This window comes from Fonsecaea multimorphosa (assembly GCF_000836435.1).
Source record: "Fonsecaea multimorphosa CBS 102226 unplaced genomic scaffold supercont1.7, whole genome shotgun sequence".
Taxonomy (NCBI): Eukaryota; Fungi; Ascomycota; class Eurotiomycetes; order Chaetothyriales; family Herpotrichiellaceae; genus Fonsecaea; species Fonsecaea multimorphosa.
This window is the reverse complement of record NW_015971641.1, coordinates 1,234,972-1,258,681: the sequence shown is the minus strand read 5'-3', so window position 1 is coordinate 1,258,681 and position 23,710 is coordinate 1,234,972. Positions and strand designations below refer to the sequence as shown.

General features: G+C 51.9%; 7 protein-coding genes across 7 annotated transcripts; 3 read left to right on the top strand and 4 right to left on the bottom strand.

Annotated features, from left to right (window-relative positions):
* Positions 1-2,327: 2,327 nt before the first annotated feature.
* Z520_04690 (uncharacterized protein) lies at positions 2,328-3,854 on the bottom strand (the record flags this gene model as incomplete). Its single annotated transcript, XM_016775194.1, has 1 exon — positions 2,328-3,854. The coding sequence occupies one exon, from the start codon at positions 3,852-3,854 to the stop codon at positions 2,328-2,330; it is 1,527 nt and encodes a 508-aa protein (XP_016634174.1).
* A 548-nt stretch (positions 3,855-4,402) lies between these two features.
* Z520_04689 (uncharacterized protein) lies at positions 4,403-5,649 on the top strand (the record flags this gene model as incomplete). Its single annotated transcript, XM_016775193.1, has 2 exons — positions 4,403-5,442; positions 5,523-5,649. The coding sequence occupies 2 exons, from the start codon at positions 4,403-4,405 to the stop codon at positions 5,647-5,649; spliced, it is 1,167 nt and encodes a 388-aa protein (XP_016634173.1).
* A 58-nt stretch (positions 5,650-5,707) lies between these two features.
* Z520_04688 (uncharacterized protein) lies at positions 5,708-8,676 on the bottom strand (the record flags this gene model as incomplete). Its single annotated transcript, XM_016775192.1, has 5 exons — positions 5,708-6,087; positions 6,231-6,408; positions 6,494-6,846; positions 6,978-8,058; positions 8,122-8,676. 5 exons carry the CDS (start codon positions 8,674-8,676, stop codon positions 5,708-5,710), a joined length of 2,547 nt encoding a protein of 848 aa, XP_016634172.1.
* Positions 8,677-9,200: 524 nt separating this feature from the next.
* On the top strand, positions 9,201-10,307 carry Z520_04687 (uncharacterized protein; the record flags this gene model as incomplete). The annotated part of the gene is made up of 3 exons (XM_016775191.1): positions 9,201-9,383; positions 9,466-9,684; positions 9,753-10,307. 3 exons carry the CDS (start codon positions 9,201-9,203, stop codon positions 10,305-10,307), a joined length of 957 nt encoding a protein of 318 aa, XP_016634171.1.
* Positions 10,308-12,065: 1,758 nt separating this feature from the next.
* On the bottom strand, positions 12,066-15,070 carry Z520_04686 (uncharacterized protein; the record flags this gene model as incomplete). The annotated part of the gene is made up of 4 exons (XM_016775190.1): positions 12,066-13,509; positions 13,563-14,377; positions 14,432-14,543; positions 14,601-15,070. The coding sequence occupies 4 exons, from the start codon at positions 15,068-15,070 to the stop codon at positions 12,066-12,068; spliced, it is 2,841 nt and encodes a 946-aa protein (XP_016634170.1).
* Positions 15,071-16,059: 989 nt separating this feature from the next.
* Positions 16,060-17,320, bottom strand: Z520_04685 (uncharacterized protein; the record flags this gene model as incomplete). The annotated part of the gene is made up of 3 exons (XM_016775189.1): positions 16,060-16,169; positions 16,235-16,794; positions 16,848-17,320. 3 exons carry the CDS (start codon positions 17,318-17,320, stop codon positions 16,060-16,062), a joined length of 1,143 nt encoding a protein of 380 aa, XP_016634169.1.
* A 2,652-nt stretch (positions 17,321-19,972) lies between these two features.
* Z520_04684 (uncharacterized protein) lies at positions 19,973-23,449 on the top strand (the record flags this gene model as incomplete). Its single annotated transcript, XM_016775188.1, has 1 exon — positions 19,973-23,449. The coding sequence occupies one exon, from the start codon at positions 19,973-19,975 to the stop codon at positions 23,447-23,449; it is 3,477 nt and encodes a 1,158-aa protein (XP_016634168.1).
* Positions 23,450-23,710: the final 261 nt, after the last annotated feature.

Here is a 23,710-nt window from a genome sequence, read left to right as displayed (position 1 = left end):
TAAATAATCGAGTTGTTCTCGGTTTAATCGCTTCACGTATAGCTATATACTATACTCTTGGTTTCCGTCTCTACTATATTGAGCCCTACTGCTATATTACTAAGTAAACCACCTCGGGTTTGCTCGTTGACACCTCACGTGTTGTAAGGCGACTCGTAATATGGGGCTCAATGTAGTAGAGACGGAAACTAAGAGTATAGTATATAGCTGTACGCAAAGCGATCAAACCGAGAATAACTCGATTATTTATAACTGAGGTTGACTATACTTCCTATAGAAGCGTCCCTAGCTGACTATATACTTTAGGTAGGTTTCCTATCTAGGTAGGTCTAGGTATTGCACTGTTGCACCTATTGCAGTCCTTCGTTATGTAACCTGGCAACGAGTGTAACGGGTTGTTTCCCCTCTTGGTTATCACGTGTTGATCAGCCTTGCCAACGAGGCTATATCACGTTTCCCTCGCCTGACCTTCCCTTCCTGCTCCAGGTTTGTCTGGCCGCATGAAGGTCGGTTCGTAACACCTACCTATAGACACGAGTTTAATACATTTAAAGTGACTCTATAGGAGGCGGGATAGGGATTTATAGACTTCCGTAATATTACTAATAGCGCCTAGGAACGTATAAATATCGACGGCGGATTCGTTACTAAGATTAAGAAGAACCTCAAGACCTTTATAAACGAGGAATTAAATATAGAAGAGCTCTCTATAGTAACTAATATCGACGAGATTAATCTCGTTAACTAAGCGCGCTATTATTATATAGAATTTAATACCGGTCTAATACGGCGTTATAGACTAGATCTATAATAATTATATAAAATAGTATAAGGAAACGCTAACGGAATAGCGCTAGATAAGCGCTAATCGAGGTTCTTATAACGTTAATAAAAGGTAGAATAGATAGTGTTGAAATAGATTACTTAGGTAGCTAGCTATAGTACGAGATCTAGATCGATTCCTATAAAAGCTAGATCCCTAGCCAAATTAGCTAGGGACCTAGCTTTCATAGGAATCGATCTAGCTATAGAAATATTAGTTATAGACGTTAATCTAGCTTAGATATCGCTTAGATATCGTAGATAGATATATCTATTCCTACTTAATAAGGCCTCTAATTACTACCTTAATTAGCGTTATCTCGCGTTCCTCTTCGTCTAGGCTTACGGCGAATCTATAACCGTACTTTTTAAAGTAGTCCTTTACTATCTTTATAGAGTAAATATTAGCCATTCTAAGGTCGATAAACCTATAGAATTCCTCCTTATATTAATAGCTAATCTCGCGGTATTTCCTTATCTATTCCTTTAACTTATAAAAGGATATCTCGATTAGGTTTAGATAAGGCGAATAGAGGGATAAATAGGTAAGAATTACGTCGTATTAGCGATAGAGAGTATATATCCGTTCGCTATAATATATAGAAGTATTATCTAATAATAGTACCGATCGAGACCCTAGAAACGCGTTTATTTATCCTAATAGTCTCTCTATAAAGTTTATAAATCTCTAGCTATTAAATAAGCTATAGAATATTTCCTAGATAAGCTAGCCCTCGATTATAAGCGTAGGTAGAATACTCTATCGAGTACTATATCTTATAGAAGTATATACTCTATAGAGCGTTTTACGCGACGACTAGCTAAATTTACGATCGCTAGTCCTCTTATTTATAGTACTCTTATTAAGAGTAATAAGTTATTTAGCCGTAAACCGTATTATATCGGCTAAGAACGCTATAATAAGGTCCTCGTCGCGGCGTATATTAATCCTCGAAACCCGCTTATATATAATCTATAGCTCTTCTAATAGCCTCTCTACTATTATTAGATAAACGTATATATTAAACTCGTCTCTTAGGAGGTCGTAGATCTTATCTCGACGTGTCTAGGGGATATTATCGAGGAATTCGAGGATAGCGTTTTAAGTCTCCTTATAGATCGCCCTTAGTCGTCCGCGAACTACGCCGTTTCCTAGCGATAAACTAGCTATAATTACTTTATCCCGATATCGTTACTATATTATAAAGGAGGCGGAAACGTTATTTAATCGTACAACGGCCATTAGGCGTATACTAAGTACTAGTTAAGTACCTATATTGATACGAATTTACTTTGACTTTCGGGGGTGCGAGCCGCCCGAAGGTATAATTAACGCGTAAATAAATGATAGATATATATAAAACCGATAACGAGGAATCGATTGAGCCTATTAATAAGTAATAAAACGCTCTAGTTATTGCGTAGTGACGTGTTGTTTACACCCTGTTATTTGCACTAGCCGCAGATCTATTCGCTATTGTATTGTTACACGCTCGGTAAACCTGCTAATTTTTTGGATTTTTGCTCCCTACTGTACACCACAGCGCCACTCCGCCAAAACTGCCGCTCCACAAGCCCAAGACTGTGAAATACCAACCTCTACCTGCGGCGTCGAGCAGAGGCTGCAACACTGCGACGCCTGCGGCCGCCATGGCGCAGCGCGTGATGCTCGCAGCGGCCGCTGCCGTGCTCGGACTCTGTGAGAATACATCCACCAGCAACGTATTGTAGACCGTGTAGAAGCACGTGCCCCAGAATCCTTGCATGAACTGCAAGATCAGCAAGACTGACACGTGGACATGATAATGTACAGCCCAGCCGTATCCAATGAGGCCGCATGTGGAAACGAGCAACAGCCAGCCGCTGCCGCGGGCCCGAGCCCGTTCGATCGGAAACTCTCCCAAGTCGTCGCCTGACACACGGTCGATATTCCAATTGATCTTCTTGGCCGTGGCTTTGTAGTTGAAGTCCATGACCTTGCCGATGCAGTAACCACCCACGATGATCCCGATGCCGCGCGGTAGATAGGTCAGCCCAATCTGCAACTCGTTGAAGTGATAGATCTGTTTGTATATGTCCGGGATTGCGGCGACTAGCGAGTAGTCCACCGTGTAGAACGATCCATGCATCCAGAGCACGAAGAAGGTATCGAGGTGGAAGATGATCCGCAGGCAGGTCAGCGGGTTGCCTACCTGCAGCCGTGAGAGGAGCGCCGGGTAGGTTGACGGTTTCTCCTGGTCCAGCTGTCCTCGCGACGATCCACGCCCGGCCCCACGCGTGTGTTCTGGATTCTTCCTCGGCAGATAGATCGAGGTGAGCCGCATGATAATACGCAGCCATGTCCATTCCCAGACTGGTAGGCCCGCTCTCTTCTCGCCATTGCCCACAAGCGATCGAGCCGTCTCCGGCAAGAAGGTCCCGACCAAGAATAACAGCAACCCTCCGACAATGACCAGTGTCCAAAAGATCCATGCAAAGCTGCCGCTGGAATATGCGACCCATCCGCCGACCACGGGCCCAATACAAGCGCCCAGGTTCAACGCCATGCTGACCGGTCCCAGCATCCTCCCCCTTTCGCTTGGCACACAGACATGAGCGATAACGCCAAAGCTGATGGCGTAAGCTGCACTTGCACCAAGGCTCTGTATCGCCCTTAGGCCCAGCAAAATACCGTAGTGGTTCTTGTTCAGGGCTAAGCCCAAGTTCGCCGCCATGTAGAGCGACAGTGTGAATAGATATGACGGTCTCCGGCCCACAGAGTCCGACAAGGGTCCGAATATCGCCGGTGAGATCGCCTGGAAGATGATATAGATCGTGAGTGTCTGGTTGATAGCCTGCGACGTGGTGTGAAAATGCTCTCTTAGAAGAGGCAGAAGAGGAAAATATATCGTGGCCGTCAGCGGAGAAGTAATGGTAGCAAATCCAAGCAGCGCAATGAGCAGCCGTTTTTGATTTGTCCCGAAGACTGTATATGGGACAGTTACTGCCTCGCTGATGGGCGTCGAGCCACCTTCTACTTCTTTGGGCTCCATGGATTTCTTGGTCTCTAGAGTCCTTTCAAACTTTCAATACGAAGCAGAGGTAAGTTACCATATCCAGAGACTGTAGCAGATGCCAATACATCATAGGGGAATGTCAGTGCACGGTTGTCACGCAAGGATCCGCCTCAATACCTAGTCGAAGGGCATTCAGGTGAGATATAGAAACATCAACATGACAAGCCATCTTCCTATGAGACAGCTGATGCATACCTATACCCGACTTGATTGGGAGCGGCTGTACTTGTCCTGGAAGCTACAATATCTCCTAGACGCTGTGGCCCTCTTTGGTTCAGTCGTCCAGCTGGAATGTATGAGCACGATGATTACGTTGTTGGTGAGCATTCCCAACCTTCGTATCCTGCCATACCCGGCTAGCACCTTCGAAGCAAGGAGAGTACGAGACACCACCAATTTACCCCTCGAGCTGCGCAACGCAATACCCAACCTCCCTGGCTTGGACTTTCCAACGATAAAGGGCTCAGAGATGCGACCTCCTGCGATGTCTTTCTCTCGAGCCTGGCGCAAAGCTCTCTCAACCTATGTCCCAACATCTGTTGCTTCAACTTTGGTTCCCCTGGAGATTCGTCTGGACTCTGTTTGAGATGACCGCTGCTGCGTCCCAGCTCGTCGACTATGAGAGTCCTCAATCGACAACGATAGCGGGCGACTTTCCTGTCGACGACAATGTCATCAGCTGCTTTCCCGTGCGCACCACCGTCTTGTCTGCTAACAAGTGTGGTCAGTCGAAATGGACGGCGACCGCCCGTCTGGACGTGGAACAGCCTGATGGTACCCCTGCAACCTTCTTTCTAAAATGTGCCGTCGGAGAAGCCGGCCGGGTGATGCTCGAAGGCGAATTCAACTCCATGTCAGAGCTATACAAGACTATGCCGGAACTGTTTCCAAAACCATACACCTGGGGGAAGTATTCAACCTCCTCTGTCGAGACATATTATTTCCTGGCCGAATTCATTGACATGTCTGATCGCGTACCAGAGCCCGATCAGCTCTGTTCCAAATTGGCGAGGCTGCATAAAACCAGTGTCTCGCCTACCGGAAAATTTGGCTTCCACGTCCCGACATGTCAGGGACGGAATCCTCAGGCGATTGCCTGGGAGAGTAATTGGACGACGTTCTTCACCAATCTGCTTCGTCATGTTATTGCACTGGACGATGCGGAAAATGGGGCCTGGGACGCTCTCAGCACCCTCGAGGATCGGCTTCTTGCCGAGGTGGTCCCCTACCTCCTGGATAACCTCACCAAAGATGGCCGCGTGCTGAAGCCGTCCCTCATCCACGGCGATCTTTGGGAAGGCAACACGGGGACCTCGTACCAGACGGGGGCCATCTACCTCTTTGACGCCGCCGCCATGTATGCACACCACGAGCTTGAGATTGGGAACTGGAGATGCAGCTACAACAAGATCCACCACAAAATCTATACACAGACGTACCTCCGCTATAACGAGCCCAGCGAGCCGACAGAAGAATGGGCCGATCGAAATCGACTCTATTGCATTTACTATAACATATTATACTCGGTGAACCATCGGGGCCAGGGGAAGGCCGTCCGTCAAACGTGGGTCTCCATCCCCGTGGTTGCTTGTCAGAGCACATTCTCTGGACAATGCGTGAACTGACCGTATGTTCCTCATACAGGGCATTTGACGACATGTACTACCTCATTGACAAGTTCGCGCCCTTCCCCGAAGGCCAAGGGCCTGAACGGATCAAAGATTCGGAGCGAGCCACACTGTCCGACGAGGGAGACCACACCAAAAGTTGAAAACGGGGAGACTAACTATAGGATGGGACAGGTAACACAATATCATTAGCTACATTCCTTACCAGTCCAATTTCCTATCCACTACCTTACCTTCCTCTCCACCGCCCTGCACCGCCGCTCTGACGATGGACATCTCGACCTCTTCTTTCCCCGCACCCGTGAACCGCTCCCAGATGCCCTTGCCAAACTTACGATAACTCTCAGCGACGCCGTTATTGATTGTGAGGTTGTACTCCATCTCGGACAACTTGAAGGGGAACGTCTTTCCAGAGACCGTGATGGTGCGGGCGGGGATGTCCAGCGTGATCTCCTTCCCCTCCTGGGCCGCTTCGTAGAACGCGTCGTCCGTCATTGTGACGCCCAAGAGGCCCAGGCTGGGCTGGTTGCGACCGTAGATGAAGGCGAATGAGCGGGCTATCACGGCTTGGACGCCCACGCCTGTCCAGATTCAGGATGGTCAGGTATTGTGCGTTATCATTCGTGCAAGAGACTCGTATTGAATAGAGAGAAAGGGAGGAGAGGGAAAACCCAGAAGGGGGCAGGGTGATGTTAAATGCGCAAGGGGAAAAAGTACTACATACCTTTCAAAGCACCCACAGCCATCTCGCGACTCGATCCCACGCCAAACGCATGCCCAGCCACCACGACCTGCTGCCCGCCGCGCACTTTTGCCCGGAAGTCCGGGTGTGTGTGCTCGAGGACGTGCTCGCCAAAGTCCTCGTCGGTCACGCACGAAGTCAGAGTATGACCTGGAGCGAGCTGGGACCACAAAGGGAGAGATAAAAGTCAGCCTTTTTTGCTTGGGGAGAAGTGAAGGGAGGAAACTATTTCTGAACCGACTTACCGCGTCCGTATCAATAAAGTCGCCCAGCGTGACGATCTTGCTGGTGATCTTGTCCAGCTTTCTCGCCGGCTCGGCTTCCGCATCCGCGTCCGGGAGTGAAGACTTCGTGGTGGTCGTGGCTCTGGTGGGTGCACTGCTGCTGCTGTTGTCGTTCGTCTGCACAGCATCGCTCGATGCCTGGCTGAGATCCGGCTCGACGTATTCCACCGGAACCATATCAACCTCAGGGAGAGGACGGTACCGTCGGAAGAAGTCCATGTCCAGGTCCTTGAGAAACTCCGCGGGACTGGTGATGGACATACTGAAGCTCGAGGCAGCGCAGACCATTGCGGATGTGATGTGGCCGAATGCACCTGTGATAAGGAAGCGAGTGAGGAAGGGATTGTTAGCACGCGCACAAAACAAATGATTGGAAGAGACACTCTCTTTCCGGGGAGCTCAGGGAAAAAACAGTGCATGAAAAATGACGAAGGAGTTGGCTCACCCTTGCCCATGCGGTTCTGGAAATTGCGATTCTGCGAGCTCAACCAAGTCTCCCCTTCATCGGCGTGCTCAGCCGAGAGACCCACGCAGTACGAACACCCCGGCGGACCACGCGTGAAGCCCGCGGCCTCGTATATCTCGAGGAGCTTCAGGTCCTTGAGCTTCTCGACGATAGGCAATGATCCAGGCACATAGTGTCTCTTGCCCTTTGCCAGGGGCAATTTCCTATCTAGGCCGACTTTCAGGACCAGCGCGGCGAGGACCAGCTCTTCCTCGGTGGTGGTGCAGGCGCCGATGAAGACGCCGTCGAGTTGCTTGCCGGCCATCTGCGAGACGGGGACCACGTCGTCCGGGTTCGGATAAACTGCCACGGACGACTCGACTTTCGAGAGGTCGATGGTGTACCTACCGGCGTAAGGTGCGTCGGCGTCGGGGCGGAAGTAGAGCGAGTTGACGCGGTTGGCCTTCCTTCGCCGCCGGGCAATGTAGTCGCTTGTGATGCGATCGGGGACGAAGATGCCCGTGATGGCGCCGAATTCGGTGCACATGTTTGAGATGGCAAACCTCGCGTCAACGGAGAGGTACTTGAGACCTTCACCCCAAAACTCGACGATGCGCTCCGCAGCAACGGTGTTGCGCTTCAGCTCGCCGAGGATATAGAGGATGACGTCCTTGCCGGACATGCCAAAGGCGGGCTGACCGACGAACTCGATCAGAACCGACTCGGGGATCTTAAACCACGTCTCTCCCAACGTCAAAGTCATCATCACGTCCGCCGTGCCGAGTCCAATTGATAGACAGCCCACGGCGCCGCCAGAACAGGTGTGCGAGTCGGAGCCGATGGCGAGCATGCCCGGCTCGATACGTTCTCGGACAAACTCTGTATGCATGATGGTGTAATTCATGCCCTGGTACTCTGTCATCTTGAACTCCCGTTTTGCCTTTTCTGAGATCTCGACCAGGGTCTTGATCTTGGGGTTCTGCGCCACCGCCGGATGGACGACGTGGTCGCCGGCCAGCCAGAACCGGTCGTTGCGCCAGATTCCCGGAGAGCCTAGACGTCTCCATGTCCGGGCCATGCCCTGTGTCAAGTGTCAGCATTTCATCAGACGGGAAACCCAGAAAGGAGTTGTCGAAATTCATACACTCCAGGACAATTCGGACGCCAGGATCCAGTCAATCCCGACCCTCACGACGTCGCCCGCCGTCAGCCCCTTTGATGGTTTCTCCCCAATCACGTGCTGAGCAAAGATCTTCTGCGCCAGAGTCATAGGTCTCGTGCCTTCCACCGGGGAGGTCCTATACGACAAGAAGTTTTGTGCCCGTTCTCTGGAGTTGATGGCTTCGAGCCACGCCTCGACCAGGAAGAGGGTCTCTGACTGCTGAGCAGGAGTAGCGGTGCTGTCGTCGTCATCCTGACGCAGACCGAGGCCACCAAAGGCTTTCTTATCGAGCGCCTTCTCGCGCACCTGGTCCAGCGCTTCGGCTTCGGGCGTCTGACGCGCATCTCTCAACGCCTCGGCGTAGCATAGCAAAACGGCGGGGATGCTTTTGGAAGACGACTTCTCGGCTCTGAGGTTGAGAGCCGTCAAGTCGACTTTCCTGACACGGGACAGGAGGTCGCGTAGTTTGCTCTCAAACTCATCATCCCGATTATCTTCCAAACGGGTGTTTTGCAGCGTCTCTGTTGTCGTCTCCATTGCCTGGTCTAGTCTGATCTGATCTGATGTGAGCTGAGTCGTCTGCCCTTACCGTAGAACTTGGGAGGGAGACATATATTGGATCTCGGGACCGGGCCTGGCATCAGAATGTCTGGAGAGGACCCCGCGTCGGTGCCGCGTACGCGCTGCATACCGGACAGGATCTAGTATGGGACAGAAATCCCATCGCGGGCCTGACCATCCGCTCTCCGCGGCCTGCGAATGAAGTTGCGAGCTGGATACGCAGCCGCGGTACGCAGCTTGTCTAGTCAGGCCGATTCTTGTGTCATGTCCGGATTTCGGTGCGAGAATCGGACTAATGCTTGATTCGACATCGGCGTCAATCGTCTCTCACCCCCGCTCACGTTGGAGTTGGACCGGGTCGGGAAGTGCCTCGGATGGGGATATTATTATAGTCCATATAACTTGTTCGTAGATGTTTCATCTGGGGCTTCTATACATTTAGCCAAGATAACACGAAGAAGCGAACTGTTCCAAGTTGTTTTCCAACATCAGTCTCGAAAATGGGTTCCGTAGGCAACGACACGACGAATACAAAGACTGTGAAAGCATGCTCGCCACTGACCGGCGCCCAGCGGTTGAGAGAAATGCTGAGAGATCCCTCCAAAGTCGTCGTGTGTCCGGGGGTTTTTGATGGCTTCACAGCCCGCTTGGCTTTGGCGGCTGGTTACGATGCCCTGTACATGGTAGGTTAGGTCCGAGACAAACGTCTCACAGAGAAGAAACAACAAAACAATGTACTAAACAAAGTCATCTCTCTCTCAACAGACTGGTGCAGGGACATCAATGTCCAGACTCGGGTGGGCGGACCTGGGAATCGCCACTCTGAACGACATGAGAAGCAATGCCGAGATGATCGCATCGCTCAATCCTTCAGTGCCCTTGATTGCAGACGCCGATACTGGCTACGGTGGACCGGTCATGGTCACGAGGACCGTTACCCAGTATGCTCGTGCCGGTGTTGCGGCGCTCCACATTGAAGATCAGGTACAGTTCAATAAGCCATTATCGCGCCCGATTTTGGACCCGACCGGACTGACAAGATGAGACAACAGGTGCAAGAGAAGAGATGTGGCCATCTTCTCGGCAAACAGATTGTGGATAGGGAGATATACTTCAGCCGACTGCGAGCAGCGGTTGCCGCGCGGAATCAACTTCAATCCGACATTGTGCTGATTGCGCGCACGGACTCTCGACAGACCTACGGCTTCGACGAGGCGATTGTGCGACTGCAAGAGGCGGTCAAAATTGGCGTCGACGCCGTGTTTCTGGAAGCACTGCAATCAAAGGAAGAGATGGAACAGGTGTGCAAGATCATGGGCGATACTCCGGTACTCTTGAATGTGGTACCAGGCGGCGCCACTCCCGAAGTCCCCATTGAAGAAGCGACCAAGATGGGATTTCGCATCATCATCTACCCCGGGCTCTGCATCGGTCCAGTTCTCGAAAGCGTGGGCAAAGAGCTCAAGGTACTCCAAACGACCGGAAAGACCACCGCAAGGAGTTCGGCTGGCGGCGTTAAGGAGGCTTTCAACTTGTGTGGGCTGCAGGAGTGTATCGACATTGACAAAGAAGCAGGGGGCAAGGCGTATGCCACTGTAGGGAAGTAGGACAATGAAACGGGTGTAGCCTGATCAAATCTAAGCACGTCCCTGTTCCGGTTATCCCTTTCGAATTAATTCATGTCAGTGTGGCGCGGGCCAAGGACAACAGGCAAACGCTAGAGAGTATGCGGTAGCGGAACGTATCAGAAAGAACAGCCCGCAAAAAGTTCTCGAGTGGATAAGTGCTTATTGATTTTGTGGCTTTTGGAGGCTAACTTGCTAGTCCTGTAGCACTCGGCAAGCCACCGCTTAAAGTACGAGTCCTCGTTTCTGTTACTTGGACCGTTGAAGTCTGCTGAATGGTTACTGTGGTTCTGGTCAACGAGTCCAATGACAGGGTCCTTGTGGTTGGCATCGTCAGCAGCACAGTCACTGTTTGCTCTGATGTAGTGGGTGCACTGCTACCCCCGAGCCTAAGTCGACTGATCGCTGACGAAGTAATCACTGTGGTCGTAGTGAGGGTCGATTCGAAGGATAACGTGGTGGTGACTGTGTACGTTCCAGATGTGATCACAGCGGGCTAAGAAGGGAATGTCAGTGAGGAATACATGTAATGGAATGGCTTCAACCTACCCCTGCGAATGAAGCCACACTAGTTCCGGTACTGGTGCTCGTGGTAGTGACCACATCCCAGCTTTCACTCGAAGTGATGCAGTCCCATCCGGTTGATCGAGGAAGACAATCTTGGACTTGGACGATATTGGGAATTGGGCTTTGTATAAGGTCGTACCAATGGGCGGCATAGAACGCCACGGGCTCATCCGTCTCCATGGGCAAGAGAGATGAACTTAAAGAACTTGATCCGAACGTCGTAGAGCATGCATCAAGTCTTTGGCTGGAAAACGTAACAAATTGATCGCAGTCGGTGACGGGAACGGGTAGCATTCCAGCTGGCTGCACAGTCGTACTGCACCATGCCGTAGTTTTTGCACTGTATACCGTCTGACATCCATTCTGGTCCAAAATTATGCGGGCCGTTTCTACTTCGTCAGGTTCGATGGCAGGTACTGTGGCTAGCGCCGTCGGTAGCAAGTAGGTCGTGCTGGTAGACAAGAAGATTGTTGTGCTTCCATTGGGTAGCAGGGCTGTTGCATTCACTCGGATGGGCATGTAACTTGAGCTATTGGTATTCCAGCCTTGCGTCGTGTTGGCTCCTACTATGGATGCTAACGAAGATACTGGAAGGATTGAAAATATTGCTGACGAAGCTGGGGTGTCAGGACACACCGTCGCAACTGGTTCTTGAATCACCGTCGTGGGAAAGACATAGGAGGATATTGTGGGTATAGTTGACGGGGTGGTGAAGGCTGCGGCGACAGGAGCTGGGGTTGCCAGCACTCCCAAGCCCTCGAAGGGCGAGTTGGGCTGTTGTCGACGTTCTCTGGCGTGGAAATGGGCTCGCCCCTCGTGATGTTTGATGGAGGCAATAGGCGCCGCCAGGGCGATCAGAAGTAGTAGAATCTCCATGTATTGAAGTGAAAAGCTGAGTCTGATCTCAACCAAAGAGGAGGGAACCTGTGACCTTCGCCAGCGAAGATAAGCGGACTCGACGTGGACTTTTATGCCGCCATCAAGAGGTGGCAGAAAAAGATTGTTCGAGTGGCAGGGCATTTCAATTACAAAATGTTCAGACCGCGTAGTGTGGAATGCCAACTCAATCGCGACTGGAATGTGGATGTGCTGCCCCTTTCTATCCTCGCTCAGCCCCCTGAAATGCGATGCGCCCTGCAACCCGCATTCTAGAACTTGTCTCGGTTGGGTATCTCAATTCATCCTGGGTCCCTGACTGGACTCACCAACTTGTTGCTGGGGACCCTGGTCCTCATGATAGACATTACTCATAAACTCGATCTCCGCATCTGTCGGCTGCGGGAATTGCATCGAGGGCTCGTTCATCAGCATATCTGGGGCGAAATATTGGTCATATCGCATCATTGGGTCGAAAGCGGCAAATGTTTGCGCACTCGGCATATCAGGCATTGTGCCATAGATGGGAGGCGCGCTGGGAGCCGACACGTACATATTGTGGGACAGAGGGTTGCTGACCGCAGAGTAGTTTGCCATGGAAATATCTTGCTGCTGCGGAGAAGGCTTTCCCGGAGGATCCTGTGGCAAGTCGTCGACGTCGCGGCCAATTCTACTGGCCGATTCCTTGAACAGTGTGAAACACAATGTCCAGGCACGCCTAGCGGATATGTTGTCTTCTGCCAATGCATGCAACCAGCGGATGCCTTTCTTGCATGACTCGAAGATGGTTTCTGCTTCTTCCGGCATGTGATTGGCTCGGAAGGATATTTCAAGCATCAATACCGTGGTCGCTTGAACCAGCCAATGTACAATATTCCACCAAGGGCCGACTCGCATCAGACCAACAGCATTGGGCTTGTCAGGAATGAGTTGAAGCATGTCCATTGCAGCCTCCACGCAGGAAGCGGCGGAATTGCGGTTGAACTCGAGTGATTTGGATGACTGCCCGGGAATCTTGCGATCGAGTCGACAGAGGCAAGGTCGATGAATGGTCATCTTGGTGCTGTAGTAAAAGAAGCCCAGGTTCAAGCGGAACTCGTAAGACCCGCGCTCGCGCTGATTCCGCCGAAAGGCAAAAGCCTGGGGCAGTTTGCGATACCAATGCTCAAGGCGTTCGTCGAGGTCCTTCACCTTGGCCTGAACTTCTGACCATGTTCCTTTGATCGAGGCTGGGTTGTAGAGACTATGGAAGATGTTCTGTGTCAGGCGGGTCAACTGAACCACATGGAGAAAGTAGAGCGAAGAGTTAGGTTGAACGTCCTTTGCCCATTCCAAGTCACCGGCTCTGACCCCTCCGGGCATTGAAGGTGAACGTGAGTCGATTTTGGTCTGCGAACGAGAGCGGTCGGTTGAAGGGGTCGATCCGATACTCGGCGTCTGCGAATTTGAGGACGGTGCGCGGTCACCCTGTTGTATTTCCTTGCTCAGAAGTCTCTGACCTTCCTCGGTCTCAAATTGTTCTTCTTCCAAGGGAACTGGCAAGGGTGTAGTGCAATGGTCGTCCATGACACAGTTGACTCGACCCGTCATATTGCACAGACGATGTTCCAGGGCGTAGAGAGCCCACCAGAGTCGGTATCGGATCTCCTTGAGTGAGTCCTTCAAGTCGTTGCTGTCGTTGCGCATATTCAGGCCCAAGGCGCCAGCTCCTCGGATAGCGATCCCATTCAACAACCATGCACTGCTCTCTCGTCAGTTTACGCTGATACTGAAAATATGATGGCCTGTCCTCACCGATTCACTTGGCTGACACACAGCAGGTAAAACGACATCAAGCCTAGTACCTGGATCTGCTGCAAATCTGGATGATGAAAGATGGTTTCAGAGTTCATACTCAACAGTCGAGCTCGGGTGAAATAGATCAGGTGATCCCTCTCATCGCCTTTCCATTCGGCTTTAATCAAGTGCGAATATTTTGCGCCAATTGCAAAGATCAAGTTGAGAATAGCGAGCCACTTTTCCGGGGGTCTTTGCACGGTGCCACTAATGAATCTTCGAAACTGAGTTGTAAGATTCAGCCTGCCGACCACGGGAAAGGACGAGTGAACTCGCTGCATATATGCATTGAACAGATGATCCGCAATTTCCGGCGTAGGCATCTCGTATGCATCCACGGCCTCGTACATGAATATCGACATGTCGTCCATGTGATAACTGGAATCTTTGACCGTGAAGCCATCGTCCGCTTCCGAGAGGGGCATTCGCGTGTCGCCGACTGGACGTCTTGAAGTCAGCGAGGCACTAGACATGGCAGCCAGCGCCTGTTGCCTCTCATTACCTTGCCGATCTTCTTGCAGGTCTCCATACTTGTTCTGCTCGCGCAGACGCTGGAGCCAGGTGACCTCCGAATTTTTTCCCATGAAGCCTGTCATCCTGGCCTGCTCACGCGTAAAGTCCTCATCGGTTCTATCGAGTGCGCCCGTGGACCCAGCACCGGCTGAAGCTTCTGATTCCGCTCCGGACGACTCCTCTGCTGCCTCAGCATCGCCAAGTTGGGCCACTTCAGCGGTGCCTTCTGTAGGGGTTTCTTCGGCTTCATAAGTCGACTCCTTTCGAAAGTGAGCAGAGGAACGGGGATGGTAAATGCGTTGTGAAAGACTCACCTTCTCCAGCGAGGCACGAATCAGTCTTGCATCGTCTTCATCGACCCTGGATATCAGTTCCCTCAGTAGTTTCTCATAGTCGGTCACCTTCTCGGTCAGAGTACCAAACTGCCTGGGTGCGAATTAGCTTCAAAACATAAGTCACACGCTAACGTCGATATCGACTAACTTTTTAGCCCTATCTCTTTTGCCATCGGCGTAAAAGCATGTAATCTTGAAGTCCTGGCAATGTCTGCACGCCGGCCGCTCCCCACTGCACTTGGTCTTGCGGTGGCGGCATGGTTCGCATGCGTGGTTGACACGGTGCCTTCCTCCTGATCGGGCGGGGTCTTCGGACGGATCAATCGACCTCTTTAACCTTGGAATGGCGACTTTGCCCGCTCGCTGAGAAGATTCACCTGCTGCAGTGAGAGGAGATTGTGGGACACGGAACAGAGGGTTTGGCGCGGGTGAGCGAGGTGTCTTTGAGGCTGACGTTGGCCGGTTGGCAGGATCGGAAGAGGGTGTTTCGATTGAGAGCACTGGAGCTTGACCTGGGGTCTGAGACACGGATTGAGATCTCGAGGAAGAGGCTTCACCCTGCCGGGGGGCAGGAGCACGGGGAGTTTCGCCACGACGTTGGTGTCTTTGCTCCGACATTGGAAGCGAAAGAAGCCAAATGAAGTATTACCTGAGCAGCGCTGCGCGACGACGTGAATGTGGCTCGAGCGGGCGGCGAGTGGCGCAGGGAGATTTTTTCCTGGATTGAGGGCGAGAGCGGGGGAATTTCCTTGTACTGGAGTGGCACAATCGCGAGTCAAGGTGAGGTGGAAGGCAGCAGCACACTAGACTTGGGGCATCCAGCGCAAGTCGCATAGTGCGCTAATTGTACCGCGTTGTAAGTGAAATAGAGACGTGATAATACGAAATCCAATAGAGTGATGTATTCCTCTTGGGTGCCTCTCTTGATCTGTTGCCCAAAAACCGCCACAAATATGAGTGGAAATTCCTTCCGGGCTCCCAGCTTCTAGACCTGCCAGTGACACTGCTAGGGAACTACTTGGCCGCCTAGCCACGGCGCGTTGGAGACGATGACCCTGGTGATCCCTCAAGATCATCCTGATGAATGTTCTGATTCCTCGAGTTCTTTACCTATAATGCCAAGGAGATTCCCTATGAGCACATGCCACCCAGGCCTAAACGTTCTCCGCGGCGTGGGAATTTCAATTATGGAAATGCAACCAACCCCCTGGTACACCTGCCCCTGCACCAGGGCTGATCATCACCTCATAGGTGCCCCAGCGTTCGTGTTGTGGGGTGCAGAATTACATCATGCGCGCAGTCTGTTACAGCAGTTATTATCAGCCGCTTACACGCCTCAGAGCATTGTCGAGGAGCTTTGCGAGGGCAGCGTGGCTAATAACGGCAAGATCGCTCTCGTCCTAGTCGTTACCAATCGGTGACAATGGCGGAGAGGCATGGCAGCAGTCGTGTCATTCGCATATCGCAGCCGATCTGAGGGGTGTGCATGTGGGCAGGGTGCTGGAAGTTGCCGAGAGTTGAGTCAACTTCTGCGGTATGGGATGCTCTGGTGTCGCCAGGTCTTTGGGGGATCGAGAAGTGCTGTTGTGGAGATCTTCCAATGCTCGCTACTCCTGTCGTTGACGTTTTGCTCCGTGTTGATTCCAATCGCTGCCACCAAAATTCGGACCTGGACCAGCGTTGAACATTCCCGGATTGAATTGGTTTCCTTGAAAGCCTGAAATATACCGTCAGCCGCTGCCGGGGCAAGATTCTGGGAATAAATATCAACTTCCAACATACCTCCCATACCCATCCCAGCCATCATGGGATTCATGCCCATAGTACCCATGCCCATCCCGCCGGCCATGGGCATCATGTTGTTCATACCTCCACGGCCTCCGCGCATGCCGCCCATGTTGCCTCGCATTGGGTTGCCCATCATCCCTCCTCTGTTGTTGAAGCCGCCGTAACTACCACCCATCCCCATATTTCCTTGAAAGCCCATGTTCTGGTTGTTGTTGTAGCCACCCATCGGACCCGAGAAATTGCGGTTGTATTGGTTGTGCGAGTTATAACCTCCACGGTTGAAGCTGCCACCTCGGCCACCTCGAAAGCCTTGGTTGTTCATCCCGTAATTGGTATCAGACCGCGGCCCAGAATTGAATGACCCGCCGCGAACAGGCCTGTCTTCCCTGACACGAGCAGGTGCATCTTTTGGGAGGGTTTTGAAAGGATTCTGAGTGGCATTGGTGTAGACGACCGAGTGCTTGCGCGAGCCAGGCTGACTGCCAGCCAGGGAGTCCATCTTGTGCTTCGTCGCCGTTGCTGCTTGGGGAGAAGAAAATTCGAGATATACTTGGCTGTCAGGTTCGTATCAGCACCCGTGGGAAACACTGCTTGTTTGGTGACTAACCCTTTGCTCTTGCCATTGACCTTGTGTTCACTGAAGGTCAGGTCCTTCAGTTCGTCTTCAGCCCCTGCCTCGTTAATCCAGCCGCGAATATCGTCCTCCGTGGTCCACCAATGCAAGTCTGAGATCATCAGAGCGTTGGTGGCCCCGTGGTCAATAGGCCTCTCATCTGAGGTCTCTTTTCGTTTGGTACCTTGTTGTGGGATGGGTTTAGCGAGAACGGCATCGGGATTGTTAGATTGCACATCTCCGGACTTCTCTTTAGCCCAAGAAGTAGTGGCGCTCGAAATTGGCTGCTGGTCCTCGGGTTCGGGATTCGCGTGCGTCTCTTCCGCAACTGGCATTTCTTCGGCCTCTGTGTGCAACTGGATATCCTCGTCCTCCTGCTTGTAATCCCCGTTCCCATCATTATCCATGTCAACTTCACCGTCGCCGTAGATGTCAATATCGAAATTGTCTTCGTCTGCAGAAGCCATGGTGGGAGATGCTTAGAGGAGAGAGGAGGTTAGAATGAAGTCGGATTCTCTGTCTGCCACAGATCTATGCACAAGACGGCCACATCAACAGGCAGGACATATGAACCAGGTAGTTTCTGTGAGATACATGCGCGATTAGCCAAAATACATGAAGGGTTCACAAACAGAGGACGCATGATCTGAGATTCAACTCGTTCTTGTGTTGCCAAACATCAAAGCATCCCGCGCCGCCAGACAGCTCCGACTTGAACCTCAGGGACATGAGTCACCCAGCAAGTAATACGTACAGAACTTGAGACTCTTGTACAGTTCAGTGTGGTTTTTTCATTGCAATATCAATGCGCACTTTTCAATGTCATAATACATGAAGCAGGCCAGCTGTCTCCTGAAGCTTGTGATACAGTTGTTCCAATGTGAATTCTAGCAAGAAATAGGGAAAAGAAAACAAATCCGGCGGCTGTTTCTCTGTGCTGCGCCGAGTTCGTTTAATCGCACTGCGAAGTTAGACACGGACAGGACCGGCAGCAAATCGTCAAGTAAGGTACTGGCCGCGTGGCTTGGTGAGAACAATTCTTGTAAAGCAACCTCTGTGAAAGTGAAGGCCGCGCGTGGCAGTGACAAGTAGAAATATGGTAAAGAGGAAAATGGAAGGACTGATGAGGTGCCAGAGACTTGGGAAGACACGAGGAGTTGAACAGGAGACAGGGAGGCTGAGCCCCAGGCGAGAGCGCAGTTTGTCTCACTCCTGGCCAAGCTGCCTACTTGCTACTCTAAGGGAAAGTGGCGTGTATTTGTTCCCAGGGTTGGAAGACAAGTCATGCCGCCCTATCAGTAGTTCTCGTCCAACACTTTCATTCACGGTCACAATCTGCTCGAAGTTGGACATATTCATCCAGGTCTAATGAGTACATCGGTCTCTATTGAGATTGCCAAATCTGTCTGCAGGCCGCAAACTTTGGTCTTCCAAGGCAAGCGATGATTGTGCTATGAAAATACCCTGTCGTCTCCCATCACCATGCCTCAGCAGCCTTATCCATGGAATTGACAAAAAGTTAGCAGAGACAATGACGGACATGGCTAGAGGATCCGACCGGTCTACAGGTCGTGGATCACAGAGATCCGTAAAGTGAGCTCGTCGATTTGGTACCCTCGCTTGTACTGTTGCCTGCTGGTTCCTCCATCCTTGCTCTTCCAAGGTGAAGCTGATGCCAAAAGAAAAGACTCTTTCTTGAGATGAGACCAGCAGCTTGATGGGCCAAGCGAGACGAAATGAATATCAAAGAAGGCAGAGACAGAAGCAGGCTGAGAGTCGGTCCAAAACATGGACCGGGCTTTGCAAGCATTCTGTACCGCCCTGCGGCCTCAAATAGCCCTCCCATTTGTCTCCCACCAACGGAGCTCTACGCAGGTCCCCTTGGCATACTGACGCTTGCCATCAAGTCAGCCTGGTCGTTTTATGGTTGCTTTGGCAGCTGCGCAAGGCATGGGCCGCGGCAGACGCCGAGCCGAAATCTAGTAAATCCACTGGAGCTACTTCCCAGTCGCTTTACGTCCATAGAGACGCAATTTTGAGACGCATTCTTGTCCCGATCGAAGGGGTCAGCTTTCAATGGGTTTCCAGGAGACATTCGTGTGGCATAAACAACATCAGGCAGCGCAAACACCAATGTATGAAGCCCTTCGTACGGCCATCAGGCGGAAAGGGATCTATGACATTGTGGTGGATGCACCGCACAATGTTTTCAAGATTTTCGCACTTTGTTTCTTCGCCTTGAAGTTTTTCAATCCTGCAGTTGAACGCCCTCTCTCCCGTAACGAAAAACTCTGTCGAGCGAAACAATGGTTTATCTAAACTCGCCCTGGATGGAATTGACCCGGGGGCTCTCCTTTAGGTGGAGTGGTACATTTCCAGCGCGCAGAGCTGTCGCCCGATCAGAAATCGCGCATGGCTATCGAAGGTAAAAGACGATCCGCGTCGTCGAAGAGCAAAGGAGGAAGGCTAAGGAGAGGGAGAAGACGCGAAATCAAGCTCGTACGCAGTTCTCGTTGAAAAATGCAGCGTCCCAGCAAGGGATGTGCGGCTTATATTTGGGTCTGCACCATGCAACATAGTTGAGGGGCACGGCTTGACCTGCTCGACTCCAATCATAGTCCTGCCATGGACAACTGCAGGTTGAGTTATTGCACTAAGGAAGATGTCCCAGACACGACCCATGTGTAACCTACCTAGGTACCTAGGCAGTCTCCAACCCGCCCGACCATTGATCATAAACAAGCTCGAGTTCAGCTCGATGCTGGTCGCACAAACCCTTGTTGAAGGGCTGACAACGTACGACACCAGGCTTACGCAAAATACAGCCGCCCCAGTGATTCCCTGCAAGGATCTCGATTGTGGGGAGTGGCCATGGCTAGCCTACTCGTTAGATCAATCTTTGCATTGCTTGGGCCTTCCTGGCCCCAAGACTTGCCTCTTTTCAATATTGTCTGGGGCCTTAGTGAGGCTGGGCAGCTGAGAACATTACGAGGTAGACATCATTCACACTGACTACTTCCTGGCATTGTTCTCTCGCCAGAAATGCCCGGTCATCGACCAGACTCGTGGCTGAAAAAATATGTGTGCCATCCCTCACCGGCGACATGGCCACGCCAATAATGGACGCTCCAGAATGGCGCATCAAGCTCACTCAAGCTGTCGCGCAAAAATGGCTCAACAAGCTCACTAATGTTATCGCGCAAAAGTGGCGCATCAAGTTTACTAAAGCTGTTGCGCAAAAGCGAGACATAGAGCTGCAGAAACTTGTGCATGAGAGGAAGATCAGGGGCCGCAACGACGAAAGTGACCTCCAGGCGGTACTTGGTAAAGCCATAAGCATTGGTTACGAGACTGGTGTTAGACTGCTGATCGAAGCTGGTGCCAGAATCGATGGCGTCGGCAGCAAAGGTCCACTGCACAGTGCTATTGCCAATACAAATGACAAAACCAGGAATGCCATAATCAATCTGCTTCTCAATCACGGATGCGAACTCGAAGCCAAAGATGCCGCTGGGAGGACGCCACTCATCTACGCTTGTCTACACGGGCACAATGATGTTATCATTACCCTGCTTGATCGTGGAGCCGATCCGAACATCGAAGACCAAGCCGGCAAGAATGCGCTGCAAGTTATGGCCTCAGAGTCGAAGCGGAAGACGGAATGGAGCACCCAGGCCTTGTCGAAACTTCTCCCCAAAATCAAAGACCTCAACAAAAGAGATAGCGAAGGTCGAGAAGGTCGGACGCCTCTTCTTTGGGCTGCCGCAAGAGGCCAACTGGCCTTGGTCGGAGCATTGCTGCAAATGAGCAAGGGTGTGGTCGACGTGAACCAGACAAACGATCAGGGGCATTCGGCCCTGCACCTGGCGGCAAGGCATGGCGAACCTGCAATGATCAAACTGCTCATCTTTTCTGGCGCCAAGATTGAAGCAAGAGGTGACGGTGGCTGGACACCTCTACTTTGGGCTGCCAAAAAAGGGCACGAGAATGCTATTGATGCCTTGCTAACCTCCAATGCCAACGTCAATGCTCGAACGTCGGCCGGGATGACTTCCCTCCATTGGGCTGCGGAAAGTGGGAAGCTGGGTGCCGTCAAGCGCATCTTGAGGGAGCGACATGTCCATAAGAACAGCAAAGACAGCTTTGACAGCACTCCTCTCATCCGTGCAGCCCAGAATGGTCATTGGGACGTTGTGAACGCCCTTCGACCTTATGTGCTCGAAGAGCCCACCAACCGTATTGCCAAGAAGGCTTGCCAGCGGTTCCGGGCTGCAGTGGTCAATTTTTTCGAGGATAAAGATTCCCACAGCGGTGTCAAGAACAAGGTCAACAAGCACACCGTGCATCAGATTCTCTACGCTCGGGCCGACAAGGATCCAGAGAAGTTTGCTATCCCAATCGTCTTGGAAAACAAGGGGACGAAAAAGCCGCTTTTTCGCTGGATCCATCTGCCTGCAAACAACATCTCGTGGCTCGAGGCTCTGCTTACAAAATGGTATCTGGAGGTAGACCGCAGAGATGTAACGATGTTGAAGACTCTTATTCGAATACTTGGGAGACAGCAACATCGGGGCGCCGAGGTCCATTCACGATTTATGCGGCCGACCTGTAAGCGCTTATGGTTACCGCCGAGACGAGCATCTGTACCATTACATGCAGCGTCGTCCAGATCTTCCGAGCCCACAGCGTTGCACCCGGCCCAGGAAGAAGAAGAGGTGGTGGTCTTAATGATGCCTTATCTGCATTGGGAGACTGACAGAAATCGAGCCGCACTGACTCAGACGCTGCGAGAGCCGGTGGACAGTACGCATGCCCTGGACGACACAGAATTGTCAAAGGTCGCCAAGGACAGACTTCTCATCCACGGCTACGTGGGAGAATCAACGGATCTCCATCCTCGTCGGACGCTAGATCAATTCAAACATCACAGCACGAGGACAGATCATCAAGACACGGACCAAGTTGTGTATCGATTTTGTAAGAAAAAGAGGAAAAAGCTCAAGGTCTTCATGGTCGACCAATTGTGGCTCATCGCCTTTGACAATCTTCTTATTTCCTGCTTTCCAGAGCGATGGCGGCAACCGCACAGGGATCCTCTCAACCTCTTTGAGGGTGTTGTCGAGGATATCAACTCCACTACCCGTCCTCCCGTCAGAAATGTCTTTGAGCTTGCGACCGTTATCACCGAGCGATGTACGGGCCTCTTTGACCGACAATACTGGGACAACGGTGATCGGCGTGATAATAATGAAACGCTGGATGGCGACGATCTATTGTTCGCTGAGATGTTTGAACTCAGCATTGGACGGCTGACTAGGAAAGAGACCAAGCTCTTTCGATGCTTTAGAGAAGCATCTTCTCACTGGCTCAGAGGACATGATCGTGGCGACATCCCTTTTGACTCTCAACAGGACACGCAAAGGGATGACTACTCCTCGGGATGGTCATCTGATGAGCACCAAGATGCCGGCGACACAGTGAGTGGCAGCATGGATTCGTGGCACAATCGTCATCAGGCGTCTGACTCCTTCGTTAACGATCTTTTGAACATCGATAAAGAGGCTGCCCTGCTGGTGGAATGCAAGGACGTCGAAGACGAACTGGACATTCTCACGAGCGTGCTTCGACAGCAAAGGCAAGTCCTGAGCGACCTGGAGGCAACGCTCCGAGCGTGCAGGAAGATATCCCAGCCTGACCAGTTCGACCTCTACAAAGTCAGCGAGCAGCAACGACTGGTCGATCTGAACATTTTGGATCTCGATCGCATGGCACGGCAAGCCAAAAGTGTCAATGATAATTTGACCCAAGTCTTGGACCTCAAGCAGAAGCATGCTAATGCCGTGGAAGCGAGGGCTCAGCGCAAGCAGGCCGAGGAGGCGGCAAGACAGGGGCAGACGATCATGGTATTCACCGTTGTTACAATCATTTTCCTCCCGCTCAGCTTTCTCGCCAGCTTTTTTGCGATCGATATCATCGAGTTTCCCCGTCCCCCAGGGACCGGGACTGGAGAGCTGCATCTGGGTTGGGTGCTCCAGTATGTCATCGGTATAGGAATAGCTGTCAGTCTGCCATTGATCGGAGTGGCCTTTGTCCTTGGAGACATTCGGACTTGGTGGGTCAACAGAAAGCTCGGAAAGTATCACAGAAGGACACGCAAGGATGGCAGGGCACACAGAAGCCACACGGGCGATGCTTCGGGTGGCATTGTCGAGAAAAGCAGCAGAGCCAACTGGACCAGTAGGTTACCTGGAAGGCGCAAACGACATGAGCCCTGGCGCTACAAAGAGCCTAGCACCGGACTGCCCGCGTCGAGTCATAGTGCTGTGGACCATCTGGACGATCACAAAGAGCGAGTCATGGGGGAGACGCAAGCGGTGCGCCGTATGGACCCGAATGGCGCCCAGCATATCAACATGCAGCCGCCGACAATGGTGCCAGCTTACGCCCAGGCAGGCCGGCAACCGATGTCGTCAATGGAGTCGTCCAGACGAGGAGGGTACCGATATTCGCGGCGCTTCGGCCGCGTTGGAACAGACATGACAGAGAGGTCGGCTGCGACCGAGGATCTCGAGGTTGGCAATGGATTTGGCATGTAGCAAGGAGCCCGCCGTTGGCAACAACTTGCTTTGCCGGTACCCAGAATACAAAAGGTCCTGGAGTGACCACGTCGTATTGAGCGATGGCCAGCGTTGTCAAGGCCATGGTCCTGACTTCTGCTTTTATACTCCGTTCCAAGGACGGGGTCATATTAGACCCTTCCCGTTGAATAGTCATCCAACCAAACGGGAATCTGGTAGCGAGGGAGGAATCGCGAAGCCGCTTTAACACTCAAAAAGCCGCCAAGAAATGAAGATTGT